The sequence below is a fragment of the Gossypium arboreum genome, chromosome 10 (genome assembly GCF_025698485.1).
Source record: "Gossypium arboreum isolate Shixiya-1 chromosome 10, ASM2569848v2, whole genome shotgun sequence".
In the NCBI taxonomy this organism is placed as follows: domain Eukaryota; kingdom Viridiplantae; phylum Streptophyta; class Magnoliopsida; order Malvales; family Malvaceae; genus Gossypium; species Gossypium arboreum.
The window spans coordinates 98,960,651-98,973,398 of record NC_069079.1 but is presented as its reverse complement, the minus strand read 5'-3'; the positions used below and the strand labels follow the sequence as shown (position 1 = coordinate 98,973,398).

General features: G+C 37.8%; 1 protein-coding gene across 1 annotated transcript; it reads right to left on the bottom strand.

Moving 5' to 3' along the window:
- Positions 1 to 301: 301 nt before the first annotated feature.
- On the bottom strand, positions 302 to 1,335 carry LOC108455924 (membrane protein PM19L-like). Its single transcript, XM_017754501.2, has 3 exons — positions 1,120 to 1,335; positions 866 to 1,043; positions 302 to 773 (listed from the first exon to the last, which is right to left on the bottom strand). The coding sequence occupies exons 1-3, from the start codon at positions 1,244 to 1,246 to the stop codon at positions 554 to 556; spliced, it is 525 nt and encodes a 174-aa protein (XP_017609990.1). The 5' UTR covers positions 1,247 to 1,335; the 3' UTR covers positions 302 to 553.
- Between the last annotated feature and the right edge of the window lie 11,413 nt (positions 1,336 to 12,748).

The window sequence follows — 12,748 nt, the reverse complement described above, 5'->3', positions numbered from 1 at the left end:
TATACTTTCAATTTTGTTTTATATCAAATTCTTTATAAAATTTATTAAAAATCTAAATCAAATAATGTTTAATGAACTCAAAAAGGTACCTGCCAAGATATATTTCCATGGTCACTATATATGATCATATTTTTTACTGTTCTTGACGAGCATATGTTAATTTAGATTTTTTATATATATTAATTATTAAAATATTGATGAATATTGTGGATTGTTTAATAAGATTAAGTTTTAATAATAAATATTTAAGTGTATGAAAATGGGTTGTGCAATTTATTCGGTCTGATTCACTTCGGTCGGGTTTTTGAAATTTTTTTTTTCACACCCCTACAGAAAATGCTGCCAAGTCTCATATTACAGGAGTTCTATCAATGCAACTATTTTCTGATGAGGCACTCTCTGATCTACTTTCTAACCTGAATCATTAAACGATACACACAACAGATGCAAAGCAGCGAATCCCATGTCAACAAATATAGAAGGAACTTCAAAGAGTTCACAAAGCAAAACTACATTTTAAGGAAGGCAAGTTCCAGTTCTACACTATGGTCCTTCAAACCCTAGATCCTGTTATAGCATGGCCGCCCTTAGGCACCGGCTGGTCCTCGTATTCGGTGTCTCGATACCCTGGTCCATACCTACTGCCAAATAGACCAGCATGGATCAAACAAACATACAAGAGTTCGGTTAATGTGAGGATTATTATGAGAGCTTCAATTACTCTCAATCTCCACCCTCTCCACCCTCCTATATTTATATGCTTGCAAGCAAACCTGTCAAGGGAAAACAGTTGTTTTCAAAGATGAAAAATGGAGTAATGGTCGAGTTTGATAAATACATAAAATGGGTAAAATGCGAAGTTCACCCAAAGGCTAATGCAGTCAAGGCCCAAGCTATTAACGAAGATGAACCAGCTTCAGCCAAACTATCACTTCTCCAAGACCTAATATGACCCCCTCCTGCTAACTTTGAAACTATGCCGGCTACAGCAGCCAAGATTGCGATTGTCAAGAAGAAACCGGTGGCTCCATTTCCACCCATACCTGAAACACTTCCCTCGGGTTAAAACCAAGCAACATAATGTATTCTTTTAAACGTAACAATAGGGTTATCACTTACTTGGGTGAGCAGTTTGGCCATCGATAAACCGATTAAAACACCAGCTAGCGAATCCGAGCACAATGAAATACATGATCAAGTTGAGAAACAGCAATGGAGCTGCTATATTCCTTCCAACTGTGGCCATAGTTAAGTCAGATAGAACGGTTGAAGAAGCAGACAACCCAAGCAAATTTGCTGACTTGAGCCTAAAGATTTTGAGCAATGGCAAAAGAGTATGGCTATGGATGGTTAATATAGGGGAAGTTATAAGGTGGATGGGATCTACGTGTACAGCAGTGAGGCAATGCATGCAAGCGCAGGGGAGTGGATACAGGTGGAAGGACACTTGTCGAAAATGGTGTTTACGTTTTACAGTGATCCTTCTCTTCTGGAATCTGGAAGCTTTAGAAATTCTGTTGACGGTGTTCATATCCAGTGTTTCTGAGAATGTATTATTAGTTTATTACCCAGCGTTTAAATTCATCAGTTTCAAATTTCTTATTGTCCTATTAATCCAATGGGTGCATTTTCTAGAATTCCTAAATTTGTTTAAAATTTCAACTCTCTTTATCAGTTATTAATTACGTAAATATTATTATTTCAATTCAAATTAAATATTATTATTTATGAAATATTCGAATTTGAAAATTTTCGTTGCATACTCAAATCAGTAAAAAATTAATTAAATAATTAAATAACAATTCAAACAATTATATCTAACAATTTAAAAAATTACAACTGATTGAGTCTTAACTCGATTAGCATTGATATTATTATCAATGCAGGAAGATATAGGTTTGAGTGCACTGAAATACATTATTCTTCTATCTAAGGGTTGGGGAGGGATTATAGATACTTTTAGACATAAAAAAAAACATATATGATAACAACCAATGTTTAATTTTTATAAACCACTCAAATGAAAATGTTATATTTTTGAAGCATTAAAATGGATCACCTCCAAACCAATCAACACACATTTACAAGTTCAAAAATTCAGTAATTCTTTGAAGAGAAGATTTTTGCAGACTCGAAGCTCCTTCCAAAATCTTAGAATGTTTTTTGAAGAAATCTTGAATAACACCATATTAGTTTTGAAGAAAGTTTCCTTCTAATCTTATTTAACTAACAGAAAATAGGCTAAACTTGTTTATTCAAGATCAAACCTAAAAGGCCCTTGAAGCAGAATCATCCATCCATAAGAATAAGTCTAGAAGAGCCTTCGATCAAACCTCTTTCAAATTCGGTTGCATCAACACTAAAGATATAAAACTTATTTTAAAAATCATGTCTCGACAACCCTTAAAGTAGACTCAACCATCCAAGATCAAGTCTCAAAGACCCTTTGTAATGACCCAATTTCTAGTGTTATAAAAAAATGCAATTTCGGGATCCATTTTCGTAAATTGAGTCCCTAAATATTAAATAAGGATATTTACGGAGTTAATATTTAGACGAATTGAAATTTGGACAGTCAATTTAGCCAAAATTTTGTTTAATTTAGGCCTTGAGACCAAATTATAAAATTTGAATTGTTATAAATTTTTAATTAGAAAATGGTTTGGGGACTTAAATTGCAATTATCTAAAGGACCAAAATGGTTAATAAACCATTTTTAAACATTCTTTATTGGATGGTGCGAGGATTATTGATTAAATAAGTAAAATTAAGATTAATTATAACTAAAACATAATTAAATAAAGTTAATTAAGTCATAATCCAAGTATAAAAATGAAAATTTGGTGGATGGAGAGATAAATTTTATATTCTCCAACCAACTATTAGAAAAAGAAGAAAAAGAAGCTTGACGAAATTTTAGGTTTTTGAAGTTTTTGGTCCTTAATTCAACTAAGTTCTTAGCCATTTTTTTATTTGTATAATTTTTTTATCTTGGAAGCTTGAATAAGCTAACGATTGAGACACACGTTCGTGTCTTTGCCCGTGTGCTCAATTCTGAGCATTCTATTTCTCAAATTTAAGGTGCAGGGGACATATGGCCAGACCATATGCCCATGTGCTAAGCCGTGTGTCACACACGGTCAAGACACACGCCTGTGTGTCTACCCATGTGGACAAAATAAAACCATTTCTAGCTTCATTTCTCACTCAAAACCTTACCATAAACCTATACCAGAACTAGCATTCATAAACCAACCAATCCAAGCATTTTAATCAAGTTAATTTTACCATTTAACATGGTATGTCACTACATGCTTTCATACTTTTAATCTTACCTTATTAAGCATACTCGTTTAACCTTTCTCAATCAATCAATAATAAACACTTATGTTATCACCATGAAATAGTCTTAATATGTGTATAGATATCAATACATAATCATCACTAGCCATTCTAATGGCTAGATTACAATAATCATTTACATTTACATGCTAGTATGACCAATTAACCTATACATGCCATTATAACCACAATTGTTTTACCATATGTACCGAAATGAGCAGATGGATAGTGTGAGTGATCTTTGCCAAGCTTCCAATCCAACGAGCTTCCAATTTACTATAAAATAGGGAAATAAAACTAAGTAAGCATATAATTCTTAGTAAGTTCATATAACATGGTGCTTAACTTACCATTCATTGTATTGCAAGATAAACATGTAAGGCACATTCAATCAATTTCATCTCATGCCCTACACATATCCTCATTGCCCTTGTTAGTCATATATTTCATAATAACATCAAGAAACATATATGGGCTCAACACAATCAGATTTCTGAATATATATACTTTCCATATCACGTATCCATATAACACGTGAAACACCCCGTACTCGTAACTCACACCGGAGCGAAATACAAGGCATTACCTAACTCGGTCTCATGCATACAAACGTTTCTCAAGTCGTCAAGACTTGGTCCATTTTATAACGTTTTCAATTTCTACTTTAAACTTCTTATTATGGGTCTACAAGCCCCAAATTGACCATTGAAAAATAGAAAATTTAACTTTGAAACAAGATACACGCCCGTGTAGAAGGGCAACACGCCCGTGTGCCTTTTCAACATGGTCGTATTGATAGCCCGTGTGGCTCACACGACCTAAGCAATACAAGGATACACTCGTGTCCTTCACCCGTATAGAATTAATTCTAAATACACACCTACAGGGGTTTTCATACGGCTTGGCACACACCCATGTCCCTGGCCCGTGTCCTTCACACGGCCATGACACGCCCGTGTCCTAGTCCGTGTGCAAAAACATAGATATTCTATTTCTGACGTCAACATATCTAAAATGTTACACAGCCAAGGCACACGCCCTTGTGCTAGGCCGTGTCCCTTACACGGCTAAGACACACAACCATGTCTCTACCCGTGTGTTTACTATCATGTATACTGACTTGAATTTTTATGTGTAGGGAACACACGGCTGGACAATACGCCCATGGGCTAGCCGTGTGTCACACACGGCCTAGACACACACCCGTGTGGATAATATAAGGCTATTTACCAAGCCCCTTTGCCACCCTTACTTACATAACCTACACAATAACCACAAAATCCAATATAAGACTATCTCAAGCAACCAAATCATCCACAATAGACAACAATCCATACAAATCAAAATGAACATTAGCCATCATTTGAGGCTTAATGTAAAATAAGGGATTTATCCCAAGCCAACACATTTGGCCAAGTTAATATTAACACAAAACATAAGTCTAGTTCCCTATACATGCCATATTCAAAAATATAAATCAAACTATACCGAATGCTTCGATTGATAGTGTGATCGATATCTCTGACTTTCGTTGATCCTTGAGCTAGATAGGTGGCACTATAAGAAAAAAGGAAAGGAAAGGGAGTAAGCATAAAGTTTAGTAAGTTGCATATAAATAAATATACAACAACAATTACCATTCATTAACATGCTCATAACACAAAAGTTAGAGCAAGCATAACTTACTCATCACTATCCATATAAATCTCATAGCATACAATGAGCTTATATTTCATACATTTCAAATAGGAACCTATACCACTCACAACATGGTTATACTATGCTCATTAACTTAAGGTCATAATACTCACTGTTGGACCATTCAGAACACTACCGGATATGCATTAAGCCTCAAATGTGAGTAAAGTGCCAAAGTAATATCCCAGACATGGTCTTACACTGACTATCATCTCGTAGCCGATGCATGTCCTAGACATGTCTTACACTAGCACTCGTCTCGATGCCGATGCCATGTCCCAAACATGGTCTTACACTGGCTCTAATAATGTAGCTGATGCATGTCTCAGACATGTTTTACACTAGCCCACAATAACCCATATGTCATGGCATGAATATCCGATATATTTCATAAGTTCGAACGGGAACTCTACCATCTCTATTATCATCATACTTTCTCAATTTCAAAATCAAGAAATTAATGTTATATTAATTCAAATACAATTCAACACGTATACATTAGTGATGTAGTTGTATTATTGACATACAGCTTACCCTGGATTACAAAATGTGGCGACTAGTCGATTTAGTCGATTTGCTTGGCTTTTTCTCGGTCTAGTTTCGGATTTGGTATTTCTTGATTTATAATATAAAAATGAACTTATTTAGTCACTTTATAAATCTAGGCACTCTAAAATTCTTAATTGGGAAAATGACCAATTTACCCCTAAACTCTTGTAAAATGACCATTTTACCCTTAAGCCCGAAAATTGATTTTTATTAAATTTCTTCACATCTTAAGTCCAGCCGAACCCTTTTTACTCTTATAGCAACTCTAAATTCCCACCATTTTACATGTTTAACATCTATTTTACAACTTATGCAATGTAGCCCTTTTAGGTGTTTTCATGCTAACACATTTCACAAAAGTTGTTTATAAGACACACAAGACTCATTTTCTTCCATAAAATTCAGCAAAAATCAAAAATCCTTTCATGAAAAAACCCTAGACTCTTAATCATTTTGCATAATAGTACCCCCATTAGAAAGCTTATGCTTCAAGGGTCTCAAAAGTACAAAAATATTTAAGAAAAGTCATAAAAATCACTTACTTGCAAGAGGAATGAGTTGCTGAAATTTTTCAAGCTTTCAACCCCTTATTTTTTTTGAAAATTCGATGGAGAAGAAGGTGGAGAAAAAATTGATACCATTTCCTTTTATTTTATTTTTATACTAGTCAAAATTGGTCACCAACTCACCTAATTTTGACAAGTTTGTCTCCTCTTTGACTCTATGGCCGGCTATGCCTTCTTCCAAGGGTCTATTTTCCTTTTAAAGACCCCTAATTTTGGTTCTCTAACTATTTAACACCTTTAGCTATCAATTCAAGACTTTTGCACTTTATGCGATTTAGTCTTTTTTCACAATTGGGCTCATAAACGCTAAAATTAATCTATCAAAATTTTCATGCACTCTTATAAACATGCCATAACATCAATTAATAATAAAATAATTTATTAAACTCTGGATTTGTGGTCCCGAGACCACTATTCTGACTATCCCCAAATTTGGGCTTTTATAATTCTCCCCCCTTAGAGATTTTCGTCCCGAAAATCTTACCGGCGAATAAGTTCGGGTACTGATCCCTCATAGTCTCACCAGGTTCCCATGTGGCTTCCTCGACTCCATGTCTCTGCCACAAAACTTTCATGAGTACAATACTCTTATTTCTTAACCGTTTGACTTTTCGAGCCAAAATCTTGACAGGCTTTTCGGCATAAGTCATGTCCGGAAGAATTTTAATCTCTGTTGGCGCAATCACATGCGAAGGGTTTGATCTATACTGACGTAGCATGGATACATGAAATACATTGTGAATCCTTTCCAACTCTGGTGGCAAAGCCAATCGATAGGCAACCGGTCCTATTCTCTCGATAACCTCATAAGGTCATATAAAACGAGGACTCAACTTGCCTTTTCTACTAAATCTGAGGACTTTCTTCCATGGGGACACTTTCAAAAATACCTTATTCGTTTCAAATCCGCGTAGGATTTCTGTCTATCCGAGGCGGCTTTCAAGCAGTCATGAATCACTTTAACTTTCTCTTCAGTCTCTTTGACTAATTCTACCCCATGAATTTGACCCTCTCTGAGCTCGGTCCAATATAAGGGCGTTCGACACTTTTGCCTATAAAAAGCCTCATAAGGCGCCATTCTCAGACTTGTCTAATAACTGTTGTTGTAGGCAAATTCAACCAATAGCAAGTACCTTTCCCAACCACCTTGAAATTCAAGAACACAACACCGCAATATGTTTTCTAAAATCTGAATCACTCTTTCTGACTGGCCGTCGGTTTGCGAGTGAAATGCTGTGCTAAAACTCAACTTTGTTCCCAATGCTTCTTGTAACTTTTTCCAAAACCTTGAGGTAAATCTCAGGTCTCGATCTGAAATAATCGATAACGGCACTCCATGAAGCCTCACGATCTCAGATACGTATAAGTTAGTCAATCTTTCAAGGGAGTAGTCGGTATGCACTGGTATAAAATGTGCCGACTTTGTTAGCCTATCCACTACTAACCAAACAGTATCCTTTTTCCTTGGGGTTACCGGTAAATTCGTCACAAAATCTATAGTAATCTGATCCTACTTCCACTCCGGGACCATGATAGGCTGAAGTAGACCCGAAGGTACCTGGTGTTCAGCCTTCACTTACTGACACACTAGACACTTAGAAACGAACTCTGAAATGTCTCTTTTCATTCCTGACCACCAGTACATTTTCTTAAGGTCATTGTACATTTTCACACTACCCGAGTGGACGGACAAACAACCACTATGCGCCTCTTATAGAATCCTCCGAATAAGCTCGCTGTCCTTAGGTACACAAACTCTATCTTTAAACATTATACATCCATCGGTACCAATACAAAAATCTGACTCGATACCCGACTCACACTGAGTTCTTTTGGCTTGCAAATTACTGTCGTTATTCTCAGCTTCCCGAATCTCTTGTAGAAACATCGGTCTAGCTCTCAACTCTGCTAGAACTGAACCATCTTCGGACAAGGCCAAATTGGCGTTCATTGCTCTCAATGCAAATAATGATTTTCTACTCAATGCATCAGCGACAACGTTCGTCTTTCCCGGGTGGTATTCGATAATCAACTCATAATCCTTTATTAGTTCTAGCCATCGTTGTTGCCTTAGATTCAACTCCTTTTGAGTCATCAAGTACTTAAGGCTCTTGTAATCGGTGAACATCCGACACTTCTCACCATATAGATGGTGTCTCCCAATTTTCAACGCGAATACAATGGTCGCCAACTCTAAATCATACGTCAGGTAATTTTTCTCATGTGGCTTTAACTGTTTCGAAGTGTAAGCTATGACCTTACCCTCTTGCATAAGCATGCACCCTAAACCATTCAAGGAGGCGTCGCTATAAATCACAAACTCCTTGCCCGATTCAGGTTGCACTAACACTAGGGCTTCAGACAACAAAACCTTTAATTTCTCGAAACTCTGTTGGCACTTTTCTGTCCATTCAAACTTGACATCCTTTTGCAGTAGCCTTGTCATCGGTGTAGCTATCATAAAGAATCCATTTACAAACCGTTTATAATATTCAGCCAAACCCAAAAAGCTTGGAACCTCAATTACATTCCTGCCGAGATCTTGCTTGGGTCAACTCTGATCCCGTCACTCGACACAATGTGCCTTAAAAATCTGACCTCTTTAAGCCAAAATTCACTCTTACTGAACTTGGCGTAAAGCTGGTTATCTCTCAAAGTTTGTAGAACCATTCTCAAATGCTCTGTGTGCTCACTCTCATCATACGAGTAAATCAGTATCTCGTCAATAAATACCACTTACGAACTTATCCAAATAAAACCGAAAAATACAATTAATCAAATCCATAAACACCGCCGGGGCATTAGTCAAACCAAAGGGCATGACGAGGAACTCATAATACCCGTATCTCGTTCGAAACGCAGTTTTCTGTACATCTTCCTCTTTCACTTAACTAGTAGTATCCGGACCTCAAGTTAATCTTGGAAAATAAAGTGGCTCCCTTTAACTGATCAAACAGCTCATCGATCCTTAACAAAGGATACTTGTTCTTCATTATTACTTTATTAAGCTGTCTATAGTCGATACTTAACCTCATCGACCCATCTTTATTTTTTACAAAAAGTATTGGAGCATCTTACGATGAAAAACTCAGTCTCGCAAAGCTCTTATCCGTTAACTCTTGCAACTGAGCCTTCAATTCTTTCAATAATGTTGGAGCTATCCTATACGGAGCGATCGAGATAGGTGCCGTACCAGGGACGAACTCGTTTCCAAATTCAACTTCCCTCATTAGAGGTAATCCGAGTAATTCTTCCAGAAACACGTCTGTAAACTCACAAACCACTGGTAATGATTCTATCTTCAATTCAAATACTTAGGTATTAAGCACAAAAGCTAGGTAAACGTCATATCATTTTCTCAAATATTTCTTAGCAGTCAGAGACGATATCGTTATAGGTAAATTATCCAATTCATCTAGTCCAACCCGAATGGCATTTCCATCTTCACATTTTAGTTTGATAACTTTTCCCCCACAGTCCACTACAACACTATGAGAAGCCAACCAATCCACCCCAAGGATTATATCAAATTTATTAAACGGCAACAACATCAATTGGCCGGAAAACAATGACCCCTAATTGTCAAAGGACAATTTCTACCCACTTGATCTACTAGTACATGTCTGCCTAAAGGACACTTTTATCACAAACTCAGTGGACTTTACTATCATGTTTATACTAGACATCAAATTCATACAAATATAAGAGTGGGTAGACCCCAGATCAATTAAAGCAATGACAGATATATCATAGATAGAAAAGGTACCCGTGATCACGTCAGGAGACTCTGCCTCTTGACGGGCACGAATAGTGTAAGTCCTTGCAGGCGCTCTGCCCTCGGACCTCACTGCAGCATCTCTGGGTGCACCCCTACTAGTAGCCCCACTTCCAAAGTTCTTTTGTGGTCTACCCCTCGAAGGAGCACTACTTGCCTTCGCTCCTTGCTTTTTCTCTCTTTCTCTCTTCCATTTCAGGACAGTCTCAGATGAAATGTTCTAATGATCCACATTTGAAATAGCTCCTTTCATTCCCTCGGCACTCACCGAAATGACACCTACCACATTGTGAACATTCAAGCTTATTTGGCCGAACACTACTGACGCTCGCTACAGAAGCGGTCTGAACTTTAGATGCCATGTTCTGTATGTTTTTATTTCTATTCGAGAACCCTATCGAAGCATTCGATCGGGTCGTGAACTCTCTTGATCCTTTTAATGAGGACTGATGTGACTTCTCTATCTATCTTTTCTTTATACCCCGCAACTTAAAAGCCGCTTTCCTCCTTTCTTTAATTAGCTCTTCGACCTTACAGGCTCTTTCAACAAGTGCTACAAATTCCTGCAGCTCTAAGATGCCGACAAAAACTCGGATATCTTCATTGAGGCCGTATTCAAACCTCTTACACATGGTAGCTTCTGTAGATACACACTCCCGCTCATACTTGCTAAGCCTCACAAACTTACGTTTATATTCCTCTACTGTCATACGGCCTTGCTTTAACTCTAAAAATTCCTTCCTCTTTTGGTCTATAAACCTCTGACTAATATACTTCTTTCGAAACTATTCCTGGAAGAATTCCCAAGTTACTTTCTCTCTCGGTACCATAAACACGAGAGTGCTTCACCACTGGTAGGTTGAATCTCGCAAGAGCGATACTACACACTTCATGCACTCCTAATGCGTACACAATAGTTCATCAAACACTCTGATGGTATTTTCTAACCAAAACTCAGCTTTCTCTGGGTCGTCATCTATGTTAGCCAGGAATTCCTCGGCCTCTTGTTTCCGGATCTTCTCTACCGGAGGCTTCTCTCTCCTAAACACGTCTGCGCCTTGTGGAGCTATTAGGGCATACTGAGGAATCGGAGGAGGTGGGAAAGGTGGAGTGTTCAGATTCGCATGAACGAACTCCGTGTACTAAGCGTCCATCATTCGGAGATAGGCTTCTCTAATCCCTCCGTCTTGGCCCATAATCACGGGCTCACTCTCAACTGGCGCGATCCCCTCGACTGGAGCCGGCGCGTTACTCTCTACATCATCTGCCATGGCTCTATCAGGAACCATTTACTATATAGAAAATACAATTTATAATCATTAGAAGTTGTCACACTATCAATATACAGTTATGGCATGTATAGCTAGACCCTTACTCTCGCTAGGTTAGTCCTAGAACTGACTAAATCATAGATCTGATACCACTAAATGAAACACTCTGTACTCGTAACTCACACCGGAGCAGAATACGAGGCATTACTTAACTCGGTCTCATGCACACAAGTGTTCCTCAAGTTGTCAGGACTTAGTCCATTTTAGAAATTTTTCAATTTCTACTTTAAACTTTTTATTATGGGCCTACAAAACCCAAATCGACCATCAAAAACTATTCAGGATCAACCCAGGTTCTTAAACCGACTATAGAAAATTTGACTTTGAAACAGGATACACGCCCGTGTAGAAGGGCAAGACGCCCGTGTGCCTTTTCAACATGGTCGTGTTGATGGCCCGTATGGCTCATATAGCCTAAGCAATACAAGGACACGCTCGTGTTCTTCACCCGTATGGAATTAATTCTAAATACACAATTACAAGGGTTTTCATACGACCTGGCACACGCTCGTGTCCCTGGCCCGTGTCCTTTACACGACCATGACACGCCCATGTTTTAGCCCGTGTACAAAAACATGAACATTCTGTTTCTGACGTCAGCATATCCAAAATGTCATACGGCTAAGGCACACGCCCGTGTGCTAGGCCGTGTCCCTCACAAGGTTGAGACACACAGCCGTGTCTCTGCCCGTGTGTTTACTACCATTCATACTGACTTGAAATTTTTACATGTAGGGGACACACGGCTGGACAACACGTCCATGGGGCTGGCCATATGTGACACACGGCTTAGACACACACTCGTGTGTCTACCCGTGTGAACAATATAAGGCTATTTACCAAGTCCCTTTGCCACCCTTACTTACATAACCTACACAATAACCACCAAATCCAATATAAGACTATCTCAAGCAACCAAATCATCCACAATAGACAACAGTCAATATAAATCAAAATGAACATTAGCCATCATTTAAGGCTTAATGCAAAATGAGGGATTTACCCCAAGCCAATACATTTGGCCAAGTTAATATTAACACAAAACATAAGTCTAATTCCCTATACATGCCATATTCAAAATATAAATCAAACTATACTGAATTCTTCGATTGACAGTGTGATCGATATCTCTGACTTCTGTTGATCCTGGAGCTTGATAGGCGGCACTATAAGAAAAAAGAAATGAGAGGGAATAAGCATAAAGCTTAGTAAGTTGCATATAAATAAATATACAACAACAATTTACCATTCATTAACATGCTCATAACACAAAAGTAGGCGCAAGCATAACTTACTCATCACTATCCATATAAATCTCATAGCATATATCGAGGTTATATCTCATACATTTCAAATAGGAACCTATACCACTCACAACACAGTTATGCCATGCTCATTAACTTAAGGTCATAATACCCATCGTTAGACCATTCAGAACACTACCAGATATGTATTAAGCCTCAAACGTGGGTAAGGTGCCGATGCCA